We start from the raw sequence: 20,734 nt of genomic DNA on the forward strand, positions 1-20,734 counted from the left end.
GGTTCTGTCCCTTTACCACAGAACATCTGACAAGGGCTGGTGAACATCCTTGCAGCATTTTGAAGAACAAGACAAGTAATATTACATTTTAACATCAGTTGAGTGCAAAGGTGGTTTTCGCTTATGTTTTCTGTGCTGCTATATGGCAAAGGTGACAATCTCATCTTGCTTCGCTGGGATATTGCCCTCCAGTAGGCTAAGCTAAAAGGGATAATCATTAGGTTTAGGTAACTAGAAGTACCTCTGCAAACCTCTGTCCTCCTCCTGAATGGTTTCTTCAGACATTTAGGAAGCACTAGAGATACTTGAAACAGACATTCCTCACCTAATACCTAGCCTGATGTTTCAAGTGAAGAAAATGAGATTATCTGGACCAAATCTATTTGCGAGGGTGGGGGTGAGTGATGGCTACAGAAAGGGGCTTACATTCAGCAAATAAACCTCAGCTTCTGCCAAAAGCCATGCTGACAACACCTCCTGGTGCCAGGCTGCCTGCTCTTGTTTGCTTCATCACTTTGCACACATCCATCTATAAAGAGGGTGGTCCATGCAAGAGCCCTGTGCAGAATCCTTGTCACCAGAAATAACCTACTTGACACCTGGTGGAATTGCCTCCCCCTGCCTCCCTGTCTCCTCTCTTCTTCTGTTTTCTGTTTCCGTTTATTGACAAGGGATAGAAACCTGCATTTTTTGCAGTTTCAACCTGTTGGTCATCTATACATATAAACAACTTCTCTGGCAGGATAACTTACACCAAAGCCTGCTTTAATGTACCCCACAGTAAATCAAACTGACTTTTAAGAACTTTCGTAGACTTAGTCACCACCATTAAAAAAAAAAATCAAACCTAGTCCTATTCTTTTGCCTACTTGTTATATCTTCTAGAAATTACGGTGATAATACCTAATGAAGCAGGCAGGCAGGTGGAAGAAAGAAAGGAAGAAATTAAAAAAAAAAAAAAAAAAAGGTAAGAAAAGGCGAAAACAAGACATCCCAACTTCTAATAAAAAGAATAATACAATCATTTTAATAAAAAAAAGAAATGCTTTGACAAATTGAAAATAGACCCAATTATTTTTTCTGTAAAATTTCCACTGAATTCTAAAAAATCTAAAAAGACATAAGACCTGAACAATGCGTGTGCACACACAGCCCACATAGTACCAAGTTATGTGCAAATCCACATATTGAAATTCTTGTGATTTTCTTTGAAAGGAGGAATTAAGCTGAATTTTCTTTTACCTAGAATGCTACAATGAGAACAAAAATTTTAAGTATACACTTAGAAAAATCTTGATCTAAAGAAATAAGGGGATGAAGCATTTTTGATGTTTATGAAAAGCAGTAACTCTGAAATTATATTAAATGGACTTTTTTTGAAATGCAGGTTGCTATATGACTGGTACCAACCGGGGGCATATTCCAGTTGTCATTCAATGGTGTCCTTGCAATACAAGTTTTGTGTGTGTGTGTGTTTTAATTCCAATAGTACCTTGCACTTTTTAGCCAAGGTATATCAACTCTACATCAGAAATCTTTACTGGAGAGCTTCACCTTTACGTTGCTTGTAGTAGATCAAACTGTGTACTGTGAACACCTACATCTGCATACCTGTGTCCAGAGGTACGCTTCCATCCAGGAAAGCACAGGGATTTCAGAACTAAAGCTGAAGCACCGTCTCTCCTGCAGCTAGATATACTGCCATACATCTGAGGCTTCGGAGGTCTGCTTTCGAGTGTGCTCTCCTGCACTTCATGATGAACAGAGACACTTTGAGTAACAGCTCAGGTTTGTTTACTCCACATGACAGACAGAAATTCAACACTACTAATGTAACAGGGTTTGGAAGAACATAGACAGGCTGGACCATGTCAAAAGAAAGTAAGATTTGTTCACCTACCTTTCTTAACCCTGAAGTCCATCTAGACAGCCTGGAGATGTGATTGAGTAACAGATAGCAGTATATATTTGAACAGTACTTTTTAATGCTGATATACCAGAGCCATTTCATAAGCATGTGCTGTTTTTCCTGTTACCTTCAGGTACTCGTCACTGAAAAACAGCCACCTCTGATGTTGTGCTAGCTGTTAAACAATGCGCAGGAACCTCCCCAGTGGCTTTGGCTGGGGAAGGAAGGGAAATGCAACAAGCAGGCTGACTTCTCTGCTGTGTGAAGCACTGTTGAAATCAGCAGAAAGGAGCTAAGAAATCTGTCTGACGCCCTGTTAAAACCAAGAAACTGTTACTACAGGAGGCCTCTTGACAGGGTATCAGAGTGCACACACTGAAACAAGTTGCTTCATGGGCAGCCAGATGTGTAAACCCTCTTCCAATGTCCCTACCCCCATGAGTTCATTAATGTCTAATAAAAGATGGGCTTATGAGCACTAATGAGAACTCTCTGCTCTGCCTGACTGCCTATTTTCATGAAATTTATAGGAACACAATAGCTTTCAATAGCTTTGGGACTTCTTCCACCCTATCAAGGATAGGTTAAATTACCCAGTGGGTTCAAAGCTCAAAGGAGGAGCCCTTGACAGATTGACTGATAGATGGGCCCAGGCACACACTTACAAACAGCTTGATTGTACAAGTCTGATTTCCTTTGGAAAGAAGTAGTGGTTTTATTGGTCACAGCCAATAGATGGAATAACTTGTAGCAAATTGTCTCCTATTGCTTTCTTAAGATGTTGCTTTAATGAAAACCCGATGGTAAAGCACCTTCTGGATTTTGAAGATGTCACTTTAATGCTTCCCTGGGCAAAGTGTCCTTGCTGAGCTTGAGAATATCACTATGATACCATCAGTGGTGAAGATGGTACAGCTGCCAGTGTGCTGAAAGCAAAAGTCTGGAAAAGAAGGAGAGCTTTTCAGAAGCATGTCCTTCATTTTAAAGGGCAAGGCCATGGCTTTGAGAAGCCGAACAATTTCTCTGAAGTACGATTTTGTTTGTGCTGCAGGGGTATTTACTGTTCTAAGGTTTCCTGGCATTTAGGTGGTGTCGGAAGAACAGATTTACATAAAAAGGGGGGAAAATAATCAAACCTTCAAAGGAGCTTTAAAAGGACAATATCCCAACCCACTGTCTGTTTGGGGGATTTTATTTGGACAGAGCTGTTGCTGAGCCTTTTGTGACCAGATATTTGTACGTGTTTTAGTGAATGTTTGCATGGCTGTGCGCAGGAGATAATATAACTGACAGGCTAGTGATGACGGATTCCTGCAGCACAGAGGATGCAGGGAGTTCAGGAATGGGGCTACATCCTCTCCAGTATGACAGCACCATCTTTTCTTTTTCTCCTGCAATGTCAACTGCAAGATGTTCCCCATTCACAAATGGGTGGGTGCTAAGGTCCTGACAGGCTGGGCCTGGAGGTAACTGCCCTCCAGACTCCCCACAGATGCAACCCATGCCCTCTGATTTGTTTTCTAGAAGTTTTACAAAAGCCAGAAGACTTACACAAAGCTGAGGTAGGGAAAGAGGACAAAATGAATAAAGAAGCAGGCCAAATTTAAGTAAGGCAATGATTAGTATTTGGAAGATAGGGCTTCTGCTCCAAGCTGTGTACTGAGGTGCTGCTACCAAACCATGATAACTCAGTGTTCCTCAGTTTCCTTGTCCATACACTGAGCAAGGCAAGGAGGCTGATTTCACCTGAAAAAAGCTTTAAGAGCCGCTGACAAAGCTGCAGAAGAGCAAAGAATTGTCTATTTCACCCAGTGGAGCACCATCCTTTTTAAAGCCATCTTTTCTCCCCTTCTTCATTTTGTGGGTAAAGGTGAGTAGCTTTACATTGCTGGTACACCAGTGGGTACAGGAAGGAACTGCAGTTCCACTTTGCACTTAACTGTTCTTTTCTATGGGCAGGAACAGATGTGTGCACAATTGGTTTAAGTGTTTAAGGCATGTCTATAGAAAACAATGTCTAATTGTAGAAAGCTACAAGAACAGAAGGACAGAAGAAGAAAAAGGAAAAGAAGAAGAAAAAAACCAACCCACAGTCAGAAGCATACACACACAGGGAGAAACCCTTCTGCAAAATTTCTATGCCAGCTTCTGCAACCCTCAACCAATTCTTTTTAACACCAACTTGCCAAAATAAACTATAGTTTGCATTTTCAGTGGTTGCTTTTTTGGCTGTAATTTTCCCTCTGCTCACATCTCTAAATATATTTGCAGGAGGGGAAATGAATGTGTGCGCCCTTCCTGGTAGCAAATTCACTAACTTGTCTCTGCACTTCATCAGGCTGTGAAAGGCAGACTTCACACCGTGAGAAACAGCCCAGGATAAATCAGCCCATTCACTGTCTTCATTCATCTATTGAACATCTTTTGCATGTGTTCAGATTGCATTGTGGCGTAGATAACGCTGAAAGGCTCTTGAACATTGGCTTTTAATTGCTGGCTGTTACGATGTTCAGCTTTCAGAGAAGTAACATGATTCCTGAAGAAAATTCCAATATGCAAACACCACATTGATGGTAAGAGGGTGTTTAAGACTCAGGTACTTGGACTGTTCTCGAGGAAACCTTCCATGGAGGCCTTGGTCCAAAGGCCTCTGCAGTCTGAGTAGGCTTTGGACCAAATCCTAAATAGTTTCTTGGGTACACCCTGGTTTCAGACCTCATCTTTGTACCTCTGGAGAATTATGAATTTTCACAGTGGAGACAAAATCTTACCCCCTCCAGGACCAGACTGCCCTCACTGGCTGCAGAAAGTCCTGCTGACTATGAAAGCAGTTGCTTACATGGACAAGAGACTGTTAAGAGACTGGTTCATGCATTTCACCTGTCCTATAATGTGTGGAAAAAGAACCAGACACAACCACAGAAAAAAGCACGCACTACAGCCTGTCAAGAAACCCTACCAAATCTAAGCATTTCTGACATGCTTTTGCAGGGGTAATTGACCATTTGGATTGTGGATACCCAAACTGTAATTTTTCAAGGACACCATCTGATGAATGTGAGGTTTTCCCTGGATTTGCATCTTCACTCTGAAGGCAAAATGTATGTGGTCTATGAGCTTTGCTGGCTCATGTGATTGCAGTGGGCTCAGCCAAGGGCCATGTATTCATTTGTGATCTGCCTGGAGCTGGTAAAGAACTGATATAAGATCAGCAGATCTGTGTCCTGGACCAACATGTCTTTCTCTTTTTTCAAGGGTGCAGGAGAGGACAGTCTTATCACAATCTATTTGGCCCAAGCTTCACATCTGGTAGAGCAGCCCATGTGCTTCCCTGAAGTGCTGTGAGGTGGATTTAGTCCTGCAAGCTATTTGCTTATTTTCCTGCATTTGATGGCAGGATCTGGAAAACAGCTACTAGGAATAATGGAAACTTCAGGGTCGACTGGCTTCAGGAGTTTACATTGAACATTTTGCAGGCAGGAGGACCAACTTATCAAAACAAGAGTCAGGTGAAGACTGGCACTACTAAATGACAACACTTGTGATAGCTTTTTCCCATTCTGCTAATTGAAATAGCAGCAGCAGATACATACACACCCACTAACGTAATCCTCTTTCCTGTAAGCAATGGAAAAGGTCTCATACAGCATACTGTCTTGCACACTTAATCTTCACTGCACCCTGAGCTATAGGAGGAACAGATCTCCCTTGCTCCAAAGCAGGCAGTGATGTCCCAAAGAAGGCAATAGTTATGGCCAAGGTAACCCAGGCTGTCAGAGACAGAGCAGACACTTGAATAAAAGTTCAGGCTGGACCTTTAACTTCTGGGCTGTCCTTTTCTGTTCATAACAGCAGCAAGTGACAGAAGGAGCCCAGCAACATTCACCAGCTTAATAACAATCATTACTATGCTAGGAGACTGGATGGATAACGCAGTCCCAAAGCATGGACATGAACTAATGTCATCAGCATTGGTATAAATAGGGTGTCTGCATTTAATTAATAAATAATAGGCTGCAATGCTAATCTCCTTTTGCTAACTCTTTTCTAAAGGTGCAATCTATTAATCACATGTCACTGCCAGCCTGGTCACTTCTTTTTTTAGATTCAAGACAGAAAAAAATAGCTAGAAATAAATGGATCCTAAATACAGCAGGGCAATTGAATAGCACAGCTAGCATTATGATCCACTGCTGATTTCAATCCTTAGCTACAAGTTTTTCCCCCTAAGGATGGATATAATACTTTAAAGAGAGAATGAAGGCTTGCAATGTTGTTAAAGGTCAGCATGTTACTAATGTCTGTAAAACGGATGATTTTTTTCCTCTGATTATTTGCCCATGGAAATCCTGTCTCTCAACACGCAGTAAGACCCATTTCTGTGGGCATTGGCTAAGGCAGGTGAGATGTTCTTTTTGGGATGGGGACAGCACAGCTTTCTGAAGAGCACTGGAACTCTCTCACCTGTCTGGCACATGGTGAGACTAGGAAGCTAGAAACTTAAGGAGAAGAAACATTTGTGCTGGTATGGAAATGTGGTAAGAGGGAAATGAGAGCGCTGCTCATATAGAAGTCATGCAAATTTCTTCCTCTGCATCTTAATATCCACTTTCTAGGAAGCTTTCCTGTCAATGCTCTGAATGAACTTCATAGACACAATGCAGATTTTCACCTGTTCAGCTTCAGGATTATCAACCTGCTGTGCCTTTTCTAGGGTCTCTTTAGCAAAGCCTGGGAAACTTTGCCCCAGCAAAACATAGCCGCTCGGGGTTTTGTGTGCAGGAGGTAAGGGGGAGGCATGCGTATTTAGGTCAGAAAGCAAGTTTTCATCCAAATTATTTTGGTTGGAAAATATATCCTACTGTGTCTAGTTGTTAAACATAATTGATTGCAAAAATGTGTCCTTACTAATTGAACCGATTTTCAAAATGATTAAAAGATTTTCAGAAAGTTCATCTCCACAATTCCAACTTGTTTGATATCAAAGTTGTGCTGAACCCTCAAAAGAGTCATTCTCCGGCTAAATTTCTTTATTCTTCAAATACAAGTGAGACGCCTCAGCACAGAACATCTGGGTGAAATTTTACAGTTTATGCAAGAGGTTAAGTGAGATCTAACAATTCCTTCTAGATCTAAACCCTATTCATTTCCTTTTAATCTAGCCAGAAACACCAGAAGAATGGCTAGTGCTCTGGTGTTTTGGCCTTTCCTCTCAAAGTCCAAACTTCAATAATAGAACATTACAGGCCCTAATAAAAACCACATTGCCTGTAATACCAGGGCAGAGTGCTGGATCACACGCTGAGATCAAGGAGAGACAGGGATAAATTCAGCTCATTGCAAACACTGGAGAATATACTTGCATCAGGATTTGAATTTCTGTTGTAAGACACGATGTTTGACCCCTGTTTTGTTCTAGGTGGCTCTGGGCCCTTTGAAGAGTTGCCTGTAAAGAGACAGCTGGTACTTAGGAACTGTTATATCCCAGTTTTCTCCTGCTCACTTGCTTCTCCCACAGTACCCAGGGACCTGCCTTGCCCGCAGCAAGTGGCGCGGTAGCATAGTGGTCTCCCTGTCAGTGTGATGTGTCTCTCCAGCATCTGCTGAATCTCAGGTTCTTTTCTACTAGCAAACTTGTCCACCAAAGACAGCTTCTTCACCTTAGCTGCGACCAAATAGCACATGGTGTGACTGTGCAGGAGGAGGGTCCTTGTCAAGAAGGTCCTAAGGTCTTGTGTATGTTACTCAGGAAGTCACTCGCTTTGTCTCAGAGGATGTGTCCCCAAAAGGAGCTTTGCTTCAAGGCCACCCTTAATGTTTCCTTTCCCCAGGTAGACCCATAACTCCATGGCCCCTGGCCTGATGAATTAGTTTCACTCCCAGTTGTGCAACCCAGAACAATGCCTTTTATTGCATCTGGGAAGACACTGCATGACAGGTGCACATCCAGACGCTGTGTCTGGTCTTCTCTTTAGAGAGTAAGCTCTTAAGGAAAAGAGGGCTTCCATCTGTTCTGTATTGTGCAATGAACCTGGTGTCATGGTTCATAACTGGTCTCCCAGGCACTGCTGCAAGATAGATAGTAAATAATTAGATTTCTGATCTAGGGAGTGGAGAGACTGCTTTGGTTTAGTCCAATCTCTAAAGTCATTAAACTCATTCTATCTTCATTCCCCCTTGCCTGAAGTTCTGGCCCATTCTCCCACATCTCTTCTTCACTAGCTGTTTTTAATAATAATAGTCGTAGGCATTGTGGGGGGAAAAAAAATATAAATCCAAGAAAGCAACTCATCCAACCTACCTTACATTGTGGCAACATAATTTCATGTTAATTGGATAGATGCTTATAAGTGTCAGTAGTTTGTGGTTTATAATCAATGCATCTGGCAATTCATCAGTGACTCAAGAGATGGATAAAATAAAGATTTGGGAGAATTAATTACCATTCATACGGCAGCTCATGGGCAGGAAGTAGTTTACTAACTATGAATTCCTGCTTACTAGGTTTGATGCTACAAGAAAGCATCCCTCCACTAAGGCCAGTCCTAATACATTTGAGATACTTATCTCTTATTTTTAACAAATCTTCTGCTCCTGTTCATTGGGCAATCTGGAATTGTATTATGAAACAAACCTTTTCTAACAGGACATGTCTTGCTGTAGTTCCCACAAGCATGAACAGGCAGTGTCTCTTACAGGGAAGAGTCTGGTTGACTCCACTGTAAAAGTGTGAGGAATCAGCCCCACAAAGTTGGCTCCAACTATTTTTCAAAGGGAATATTTAGACACACAAGGCCCATTGACTTTATGTGAGATTTGAGCAGTGAAACACATTTGACACTTTTGAACATCTCTATATATCTAACCAAGTTACTTCTGTGGAACTAATGATTAGAGAACCTGAGCACCTCATAATCTTTAATGTATGTATCCTTGCAGCACCAATGCTATTTTATAGAAGGAAACTGAAATCAGAGCAAGTTGTTTGGCCAATTTTGTATGTATTAGACAGTCAAAGATAATATTAGGCATCAGTTAGAAATGGAGTAAGAATAACAACCTGACCCTGAGTAACCTCTTCAAGGTCAAGGTGAAAATCGGTGACAAGGCAAGAAGTTAAGCCTCAGTCTTCCAAGCTGCAGTCTATTGCATTGCATAGAGCTTTCTCTTCCTCTGTGCAGGATCAGGCGGCAAGACTGTCCTTAAAATTGAAAAGAAAGGAAACAGTCCCTCACTAATTGAAGCCAACTGTTTATCCTCCCTGGGGGAAAATGTTTCAGTGCAGTGCTGCCTTGAAAATTACCTCTCTACAAATGATATTACAAGGGGCCGTATTCATTTTCCATCACAGATTCCAAAACAAGCTGGTTTTAAAGATAAAAATATTTTTCTTAATTATGAAAACACATTTTAAAGTCACTGACGTTATGCACTGTTTTTAATTTAAAACTTTTTTTTTTTTTGAGTTCACTTTCTGCTATGAGAATGGGAGTGGTATCAAACCCAAATACAAAAATGAAAATGGAAATTGACTTTAAAGAGGAATTAAAATTGATCAGATTATCTCTATTGCTCAGTCTGATTGGGATACTACCCCTCTTATCTTCCCCTGATATTATGAAGCAAACAGTAATGGAAAAAGATGCCTTCCCTTTTTAGGACAAACCCCAGCATCTCCTAGAATCCACAGGTTTTATATAGCAATTTTTATTCATAGATCTTAACTAGGGTTTCAGAATGGTGAAGTATCATCATTCATACAATACAGATAGAAAACTGTGGCCTGAAAAGGTGAAAGTTGCGATTCATCTTACCTCTTTTCAGGTGTCTAAAAGTGAGATACCTAAATCTGAGTTAATTGTCGCAGGTTCATTCCGGATTCACTGAAGAGAGAGAGAAAGGAAACTTCTGGGCATCATTTATCCCATCCATCTTAGGATGGGGTAGATCACAGTTTGGAAGCACCTCTCTCCCTCCACTGTCCATAGGCAAAGCCTAGATGACTAACTTAGACTATACAACTAATATTTAGGTGCTAAAACTAGGCAAAGGGAATCCTGCCTGAAATAACATTTTAAGGACAGTGTTATAGAAGCCCTATTTAAGATTTCTTCTGTCAGTAAGTTCAAGGCTCCTAAGACAACCAGTTTCTGGGTAAAAGCACCAGATACAGTTTACTCAGAGAGCTAAATTGTTTACACAGGGATTTTCTACTTCCCAAACTGATTTTGTGTCCGTAGTGCAGAATATATATAGCAACTGGAAAATGCTGTGTATGCCACGGAGAAAAGTTTTCTTGACCTCCAGTATCTCCTGAGTCTTGAAACTTCTTGCAAGCTGTGATACTATCATCTGGAATCTTAGCAGGCAAGGGGCAAAACCCTCCTCACTGAAATGCCTGCTCAGAGAAGACAGAGTTCAGTCTGCATTGAATCTGCAGGGCTGATCCAGTCTTATTTTAAATTGCTTAGTTATAACCCCTGTGTGCCAAGACCTGAGGGTACTGACTGCAGTCCAGACATTTTCTAGCTCCTATATCATGCTAAAACTCACTTTCCAGAAAGACCCTGGATTACTCTAGTCAAAGATCTTTGCAAGCATGCAGTAAACAAGTGACAGTCACGGAGAAACGGGCACACAGCAATACGTGCTGAATGCTGGACTCAGCTGTACCCTGGCAATAATTTAGGCAGCAGTATGACTGTATAAACTGTACTAGATCTGGAAACAACAAACTTATTTATCTGGAGCCAGGGTTATAAAAGTGGTTATAAAAGTTATTTGATTGACGCTGATTACAGTTGGGGTTAGATGAATAAACAAACACACATTAATTACATGTGTACATCAGATGCATGCAACTGTAAGTTGCCAGGAGGAACTGAAGTTCAGACCTGGAGTAATGATGTCAGGCAGGGGAATAACTCTGGATGCCTTATAACATTTTGTGTTGTTAACTATAAAATATGTCTCCTTTTATCCCGTTTCCAAGTGACCTACAACACAAGAGTTTTCTGCCAGATGGCTCAGTTTCCTTTGTACTAATTCTTCTTTTTCATTCTTCCTTACATCACATTTTGCATCAGACCTCTTCTAAGACCTCTGCCTTCCTGGTACAGCAACCAGCAGCAATGACATTTTGACATGGGGTGAGAAACTGGATGTTTCGAATTACAGGCCTTGTCCAGGGATTGCCTGTGCATTTTTATTGAAGTATCCCTGGAAAAATACAGAAGTGCCCACAATGCAGAAGTAAAGACAACACCAGACCCCTCATACCTCGCTCACTGCTGACTGTATAGAGGGATATTGGTGCATGACCGCTCTGGGAGCTGGGCTTGGACTTGGTCTGAGAACATTTCGATCCTTTGTGAATGTCAGACGAAATGCACAAGGAAGAAGCTTGGAAAATCAACAGAACATGAAATCTGTAGGGTATGAGCATCAGTCACTCTCACTTTATTCAACAACTGGCAGAAAAATTGCCTATATGTTCCCTTTCCCCCAAATGTTTCTCCAAAAGAACAGTGAAACATGTCCATTTTTTAAAGAAATGCCCCTGTAACCATAACTACAAGTATGTCAATAGAAAAATACATAATAAGTGGCTCAACTTTTTTGTGAGACAGTTCATTAGAAACTTCATTTGTCTACATGGATTGCACTTATTCAGCTATATTCTAATAAAATGCACATTGCTTCCAATAAAGGGAATGCATTTGCTATTGATGTGCTATAAACTACTATAGAGAGGTGTTATTATATCCCTGTGTAATAACAAGCCAATTATAATGATCAGCAAAACCTTTACAATAAAGTCAATGCATGAGGAGTGATTATCATAATGCATTCTAACTGCTCAGTGCCATAAATGCTTTGCAATTAATTGTGGAGCATATCTATATATGCATTATTAATGCTGTATAAAAACCCATTGACAAGCAACCTTTACATTAAAAAAAGATACTAGGATTGTAATGTGTCCCTGAGTTCACCTAGGAGCCTGAGTTGTTTACAAAGGCAGAGTTTTTTATAGGATTACATTTTTTATTTTCTCCACTCTCTTCCTCCCACCACCTCTCATATTCTTGAAAAACCTCCAAATAACACTGTAGCATGAGGGCCCTCCACCATCCACTGTTTGATTTTTGGTCCTATACACATCATCTTGGGCACAGCTACAGGCTTTCACTGGTGTCCTAACCTATGACACTGACAGCCTGACATGGATGAATGCCAAAGGCACTTGCCGCAAGTAATGAGCAAACAAAACATATCACAACCTAAGCAGGCAGTGCAGGAAGGGTGAGAAGGAAAAGGGAATCGAAGTTACATAATTGATCAAAAGTCGTGTGGTAGCAGAGACCAGAACCGGCATCAAAACCTCAAGGCAATGAGCTTCCCAGCCTCTCCCCAGGCTCTGCTCGAGACTCTCTTTTTTGTCAGTAAAACTATTAGGTTACTGATGTTTTATGAAAAATGTGCAACATGTTGTGTATTTTTTCCCCTTTTTTCCCTTAATACTTGATTTTAAAAGGTTGTCCTTAGGACATGTGCTAGAACACAGTGTCCTGTGGATCTTTTCCAGTTCCTGTTGACAGGCACACTTCCATTGATTTCAATCATGATTGAAAGGGCAGACATGAAGAAAAGTTTGATGTCCCTTGTATTCTTTCAGCTGGTGAGTATGGAATGGAGCACATCAGGCTTCAACAATCGTTGAATATAGAACACTACACATGCGGGTCTGCTGCAGCCTTTTTTCTCCCCTAGAATAAAGTTTTACCAGACAGTGGAGGGCACGAATGGGGTCATCCAGGGCCACTTTGAATTAACTGATCTATTTGCATGCTGCTACTTTCTGCAGCTTGAAAATACAGTCTTGTGAGGACAACAGTGTTAGCTGTCAGTAGGGTCACGCAATTGTGAATTTCCTCAATAAATCAGATTTTCATTTTCCATTGACTGTAATCAGCCCCACAACAAGCCACAGCTAGAAAGAGAAGATTTTCATGTGTACTAAAATGTTCTTTCTAGATGAGTTTTATCTTACCACCAAAGGAGAAACACTATAGATTTTCACAGATATTCAGACCTGGAATTAAATCCAAGGGACAGGTTTCCTTTGAACCTAGTGGTTTTGAGCATTGCTGTAGAAGGTTCTATCACACACAATGGGGTCTAAAGCTTGGCTCTGCTTTTTGAAGACTGTGGCTTCACCTGAACTGAGAGAAAGCAATGATGTCCAAATCTGGGTGACGTTCTTGATTCTGCCCTGGACTCCATGTGTCCCTGTTCACATGGGGACAAACCCAGGACATACAGGAGAAAAGGGGCCAGGGTGATGCTCGAGACTGTGCAGTATCTGAGGTAGCCTTTGTGATCCTAGGCCCAGCTCCCTTCCCTTGACTAGATAGAGAGGTGAATGTGTTTCGAGGCACTGACATCTCTCCCTCCCAGTACTATAGCATCTCCAACGGCCATTCCTCAGGAGCCCGCCCTATCAATGACACCAAGGTTTTCTGCTGGTTCTGACACTTCCCCAGCCTCTGAGGCAAGAAACCTGCCTCCCAGTTTGTATCAAGATCTTCTGGTTAGATTCATCATATAACTTTTTTTCCTTTGACTCATGAGCTCATCTCCTCTCCCACTGGATTTTTTAAGAGAATATTAGACTATTTTTAAACAATTATTCCTTCTCTTTACCCTTCACACAAAGATACTGCAACTCAGCACCAGGGTGTTGTTTAATATCGGATATGTAATTAACAGAGAAAAGAGATTCAGGTTTGGGTGTGGAGGCATTATTATTTTTTTTTAATTCCTTGTGCCAGAAAAGTCAGAACCCGTTGATTAATCATGTCTGGGGAAAAAATTCAGGAAAAGAAGATGAATAAGACTTAGAAGGAGGTTTTGGCATGGAGATACAAATCTTTCAAACTGTAAGGGCATATAAAAAGGAGGAGAAATGTTGTTTAAACTGTTATGGGCATTAAGGAAAAGAAAGGAGAGTTTGAGGTCCTGGGTGTGGTAAATGATTTGTCCAGAGGTCACCTCATAAAACATGAAGACAGAAGCTGTTACTGTCCAACTAGTAGTCTTAGCCTTGCAAGTGCAATGCTCACAACAAAGGTGACCCAAGCTACAAAAGATTGGGGTGAATCATACTGGGCTCATAGCAATGTGGAAGGAGTTAATGGGTATGCATTCATGGAGAAGTAAGCTTGGATCTTCTACCCTGCTGTGAGAAGGGAGAACATTATCTGTCTTCCTGAGGTGTTTGCCAGGGCCACCTGCCTGCTCCCGCTGGATGGGTGTGGGAACCATAAAAGAAAAAGAGATGAACAGTTGAAAAAGCTGTGGCAGGCCACATAAAGGTAGGTTGTGTGGATTACCATCTGGAAACAGGACATTCCTTCAGCCTGCTTTCCAGCTTCTGGGTTAGGAAGTCTTTTAAAGAAGCCCACCAAAGGTACCAGATAGGGAACTGCTGGTAAAGAAGCTTCCAAGGAGATTGACGTGCCAGGCAACAGATGTGGTTCAGAGACAAGGGAGAGATGAGAATTACAAAGGGACAACTCTGGTGCATGCATCGTTCAGGACTTCTTGCACACAGCCATAGCCTAATCTCCAGCAGTGCAGGAAAGGAGATGCTGACCTCTGCCAAAATTGCCATCTCTTCATCCTTAACTCTCTACTTCAGACCTTTCCAGTCTGAAGGTCTGAGCAAGCAAATGTAATCTTTGCAAAGCACTTCCAAGGAAGAAGGAAATTGCTCCATGTTTCATAGTTGTACCAGTGTAAAGGCAAACTAAGGTGAAAACAACCAGTCTTGCTTGATTGCAGCACCTAAACAGGCCTGGATCTGGCTGGTACCTGGATGGGAAGCTTTCTGAGAGGTTTTGGCCATCTGCAAAAGCCGCAGAATTCTGATTAGTTAAATGGAAAACAGCTAAATGCCAAATAGTTACTGGGACTTTGGGCTGTTTGTCACAGATAAACCCTGCCAACTGCAGCAGAGAGCTGGTGAGAGTTGGAAATGGCCTGAATGAAATAAGAAATAGATTCAGACTTTTGTCCCAAAGGAAAAGAGGGCTTAGAAATTGTGGAGAGGCCATTCTGGCCCCATCATCATTGCTAAGTTGATGGAAGGGAAAAAAAGAAACAGATCATAGTGCGTGAACAAGGCACCACTGCTTTTCTGTTTACTGTAAATGAATGCTTGGACATTTTTCTCTGAAGCTGGAGTAAACCATAACCAGGCAGATAAATTCAGAGCCTGCACATCGAGTAACAAGTAGAGAAATGATGCAAGTCAGTTGCAATATGAAGTGCAAACCTTCCAGCTGCTGCTATCACCTCCCCCAAACAACAGACAAAAAACCACACACTGCACATGCTTTCCCAAAACATACCCCCCAAAAAACTGGCTTGCAAGCACAAACACAGACAAAAGCTTTAGTAGATTTGTGAAGTCTTGCATGCAGAAAATGCTACAATGTGATGAACTGCACACCCCTGTAAATCTCTCAACACCCTTTTTGTAGGACACGGCACCCTTTCAACTCTGAACCACTTTGGACTTCGCCTTTTTATTTTCTTTTGCCCAGGAACCTTCTCTATCTCTTCCATAAAATGCAGAACGACCCCAAAAACACCACAAAGTGTTTCTTGGTAGAGACGTTAACACTGGGCCTGGGTAGCACACTCTGGGCATCTTTGCATGCCTTTCTTTACGGACCTTCCTCTGTCCTTTGAGAGGAATGTGGGAGCAATGGAGCATCTAAGCATCACTAACCGAGTACAACTAGAGCAGCAGGAGAATCTTTTCCTTTTAAAAAATGTTACTCCCTGTACAACCTAGTGGGACCTTGGGGCTGTGTTTATCATAGGTTAACCCTGCCAGCTGCAGTGTGAGTTGTCTAGTGAGAGCTAGAGATATTGCGGATAAAATAAGAAACAGCTCCAAACTTTTGCCCCAAACCACAAAACAGACTTGAAATCTTTCCATAAGTTTCCAAAACTTTAAGTCACTGATATCTAAAGACTATTTCTAGAGCTGAATATGAAACAAGAAACCAAAAACCCCCATCAACAACAGCATGAAAATAATATAAAATTCTATCAGTTTAATTGAGATTTGTCATGTTCAGAATTTAATGTGGAGTCATAGCTTACATCCCTAAAACCATACTGGACTACCTAATCTATGGTGAAGTAGTTTCTGTATAGTCAACCTAAATTTTGGACAACACAAAGGCCAATGAGAGTTTTTAAAACACCCTTAATAGAGCTAGAGTTACACTCCAATTTTTCAGAATGAAATACAGAATTGTTGCCTTTTTGTCACATTCTATCAATTCTATTACTGCTGAAGTCTCTATGAAATGTCAAAGAACTCTTTACCAACCAGGTATTTGAAGCTTCATGAAGCATTTTGCAGAAGGAATATCCCTGTACAACTTTTTATACATATGTGCACAAGCAGGCAAAATGCAAAATGCAAAATTTTCCCATTGATTTAGACTGTTTCCCTAGAGAATGTACTGAGGATACATTCATTTCTAGTTCCTGTGAGATGTGGGAAATGTAAATAATGCCAGTTTTTATTGAAAAGGATTGCAGGATTTGTCTTGCTCTTTGTTCAATATGGGGATTAATGAACAAAATAATAAAACCCAGCAAAACTAATAAGGGGCACTCAGCATTTCCATTTTGTTGGGTTGAGTGTAATTTGTGCCAAGCAACATTTTGAATTTGTCCCCAAACCTAGATAGTCTAATTGTCCAAATTCTCACTCACATGCACTAGATGCTAACACATCTGCTTTTGGTTCAATTGGGAATCAAGACAGGAAGGATTAAATACCAACAAAATCTAGACTCCAGAACAAGAGAAAAAAATGCTGAGCAGGATCTGGTTGCAGGGTAGAGTAAATTCTGAACTCCCACCAGCTTTGGGTTGAGGGATAACTTGCTGGAAAAGTCAAAGATTCTTGTTTTAGCAAAGGGCAGGTATTTGCCCCTATATAAAACAGAATCTCACTTCCTCAAGGATACTGCTCACTATTTCCAGTAAAAGCCTTCTTGCAAACTACAGTTTCAAAGAACACTGCATTTTTTCTTTCGTACATTGACCTGGCACCAAAATTCCCCGTAAGCCAGAAGAGAGGTGTATTCAGAGTGTGGGCTTTGAGCAGACTGAAGACCTGTACTGTGTGTGCAGAAGAGCTGCTTCATCTTCCAAGCCCCTCTGTTCTCTCACGTCCCGTACTGATACACAGGCACAGTATAATAAGCTACAACTTAGGTTCCTTTGCTGTTGAAGTTGACCTTTATCTTGCCGCCCTAATGAAGCCTTTTGGTGTGCTCCTAAGATACATGCCCCCCTTTTTAGCATTCTGTTTGCTGTACCTACTTTAACCAGTGGGCTTGCAAAGAACCTAAGTCTTCAAACAATGCCTCCCTTGGGTGACAATTGTTCTTCTCTCCCATATTTGCCCTTGAGTCACGCTGTCCTGAAACATCACCAGCCCAGAAGCAGCTTGTGGGGAATTACGACAACGTGCCTTTCATGCCAATGATGAGTGCACCCACTTGGCTCCTGCATTATGATCACCACTGATAGGAGCAATATGGGAGCAGAGTGTATGATAAAAGATGAGGTTTGTGTGCGTTGGGGTTATAATTAGCTAAAATACAATGGGGAAGGAACCACTGGTGTGGTGGATAATGTGGAATCAAACTGCCACCAGAGCCTTTTGCAGTTCAAACTGCACCGCCTAAAAGCAGCTGCTCTTAGCAAAAGAGTTTGAAAAGGCTTCCCAGAAAGCCAGGCATGCATTCTGTATTAGTGATTCACATTAAAAAACAAAAAAAAAACCAACAACAACAACAAAAAAAACCCCAAACCCAGTGATTGGGAGCTACATACCCTGTAGGCGCACTAAGCAAATTGGCCAGCCTAATTATTATTTTTTTGTACATCTAATTAAATAGACAAAAGGCTCTCCCTTCACTCGCGCTGTCGGCACAAGTTCCACTGGAATGTGCATAATGTCCCCTCATTTGCCCAGGCAGCTGAGCCTTTGCCTTTTCCCCTAGGAAATCGGCACTGACAACTGCCCATGGCTTACCCACTCCTGCTCAGACACAGAGCCAGATTGTGAGGCAAGGAGGGAAAGAGGGTAAACTGACCTGGTTCTGTTAAAAACCACCAGATGATGCTGTACAATGTGACATGCCTTTGTGGCAGGTTAGAAACGTATCGTGGCCCTTGATAGCAGAAACTTGCCATCCTGGAGCCCATCAGATATTCTGCCCAGTGCTGGCCAAATTCCCTCAAATTTACTTTACAGGGACTCTGAAAGTGCAATATTTATCCCTGAGCTTTCTGGCATTTTTCCAGCACTCAGCTCTTCTCCTGCTCTGCAATTACGTGGCACTGCAGCCCTTCCTCACAGAGCCTCTGCTGACCTGCTGGTTTCACCACTCTGTAACACCAGCCCTTTAACTACAAGCTACGTACAAAGTCCTCCAATGACTTGAGTCATTGGAGAGTTTCAGCCTCACACTGATGCACTCAAAGCCTCTGGAATCCAAAGCTTTCAACTGAGAAAAGAACACAATTTCAGCACCTTTTGTCTGCGACACATTTTACTACTTTTAAGCAGTTGTTGATGGTTTCCACTAATGCCAGCCTGAAGATAGTTGTTGCATAAAGGAAGAAGAGTTTACGTATGTGGTGGGAATTAAAGAATTTTCGCACATCTAAGAGCCACATCATTACTAAATGACAAAATTTACTCCCACACTTATATGATACATAAGCACTAGTGTTTCCGCTGCATGTATCAGCAAAAGCCGCTCTATTTTTTCCTGAAGAGATAGGTGGAGAGTGGAAGGAAGCACTGTGTCATTATATATGCATGTATATATAAATGTACAGACACAAGAAAAGAAAAAAAGAAAAAAAGCACAACGATAACTTATCCAGCATAACAGACTATCTCACACTTTCCCCATGGGCTTTGTGTTTGCTTTGACAAACCATATCAGTTGTGGTAAATACCTTCTAGAGGAAACACCTTAACACTGGTGATCTACCAAACAGTCACTCAGCAAAGCCTTCCAAATCTACTGTGCAGTATGGAAAAGCAAAAGACCAGCTCCTGATTTTGGCTACACCTGTACTAATCCTGAATAACTCCCTGTGACTGAGAGAAGTCTTCTGTTTCCACAACAGGTTTATCCAGATAAGCTGATACAGGTGCAGAAAACTGCTACCTTAGAATTTGCTTTTTCCAAAAGCAGGGTTCCTTCAGGCCAAGTGAAAACAACATGGTCAGATAAACCATAAAATATCTGCCTCATCCTAGCCAAATTAAACACCTCTGCAGCTCAGGCCAACACAGGTCTGGAAAACCTACATTGCCATCACCGCTGTTAAACTTTGTTAAGTCAGTGCCTGATGCTTCACTTCTTAACAAGGCAGTTATTTGTTTCCCAGGCAATTTCTGGCACCTGCCTGCCTTTTAAAATCAAATAATAATTGAATATGAGGAAAGCGAGACGAAGTAAAGGAGATTTAATAAAGAGAATCTTTGCTGCAGAGGGAATTTCTTTGGCAGTGATTACGTTACTAATTGATCAGCACATTGCCTGAGAGAAGCCAGAGACAACAATTATACTTAGCAGTGTGGTTGAAAGCAATGCAGTCAACTACCTCCTCGGCTCTCGCTGTCCGCTGGTTTCACCTGGATTGGTCTGTTCATCTGTTAGAAAGAGCGAAGAGAGACACATAATTAATGGTGGAATTAAACATTCATGCAGAGTCTTGCTTTGTTTTTTAACCATGCAACGTAGTTAGCACCAGAATTTACTCCATGAGGGTGGAAAAAAAAACAATTAGTAAGCAAATAAGTCACCACTGAATACAGGCTGCTTCTTAGTCTGAGGTAAATCAGTGTCACCCCATTCACCTGACAGGGGCTCTGCTGAATCACATTGGGAGAGCGGTCTGACTCATTTCACGCAGGCAATGAAATATTAAACACAGCTTTTTAACTTTCTAATAGTTTTCTCTGGAAACACTACTCTGTCAGAGCAGGAATGCTTTGTTAGAACATTGGGATCAGTGAAACTTTAATTGCAAAGATTTCTTGAGATTGGCACGATGAAAAGAAAATGGAAAAGTGAATTCCACCTTCACTGTTAGCTCAGTAAGATAGTCACCCGTAACACATCATGCTCCATCTCATCCTTGGGGAATGGGATTTGGATCTGATTTGTCCACATGCTGCAGGAGTGTTGGTCATCGAGTCTTTTTTTTTTTTTTTTTTTTTTTTTTTTTGGGGGGGGGGGGAGAGAGTAGGATATGAGTCAAAACATCTTGCTCTGTTTCTTTTTCAAACATCTTTTTCCTTTCTCATATCAGAACGTGAGAAACTATAAAAGCTTTGCCATTGTGCTGTGAATAGGATTTCTGCTCTCCAATTTATCCCTCTCTCCCTCAACGAAAGCACTGGGTAGCATCATTACCCCCAGAGCTGCTCGCTCCCAGGAGAGAGGGCAACAGATGCCCACAATCATCTTCAGTGGTAGTGCCTAACATTTTGTAAGTGTCCGATGAACAGGGGTGAGGAATGTCCTCCCTGTTAATAGCTGCAGATGCAGATCGGATCAGAACCAGTTGAGATTTTCATCTGAAAGCCCTTCCCTGCCTCTTCCTCCATGTCACTTAAAGCAATCCATATACTATGCAGATGGACTATTCAATGTAGCTTTCTGTGTGTGACCACCCCTGCACCCCTGAGTGGAATGAAAG

At 41.6% G+C, this 20,734-nt stretch overlaps 1 protein-coding gene across 11 annotated transcripts in view; it reads right to left on the reverse strand.

The window, feature by feature from the left end:
* CELF4 (CUGBP Elav-like family member 4) overlaps positions 1 to 20,734 on the reverse strand; it is a 721,304-nt gene that overhangs the window by 290,052 nt on the left and 410,518 nt on the right. For all 11 annotated transcript variants that reach the window (XM_040580543.1, XM_040580547.1, XM_040580545.1 and 8 more), the window contains exon 3: positions 19,634 to 19,682. In XM_040580543.1, the coding sequence (XP_040436477.1) occupies positions 19,634 to 19,682 (49 nt within the window). The remainder of the gene's footprint in view (positions 1 to 19,633; positions 19,683 to 20,734) is intronic.

This window comes from Falco naumanni, chromosome Z (genome assembly GCF_017639655.2).
Source record: "Falco naumanni isolate bFalNau1 chromosome Z, bFalNau1.pat, whole genome shotgun sequence".
NCBI classification, from domain to species: domain Eukaryota; kingdom Metazoa; phylum Chordata; class Aves; order Falconiformes; family Falconidae; genus Falco; species Falco naumanni.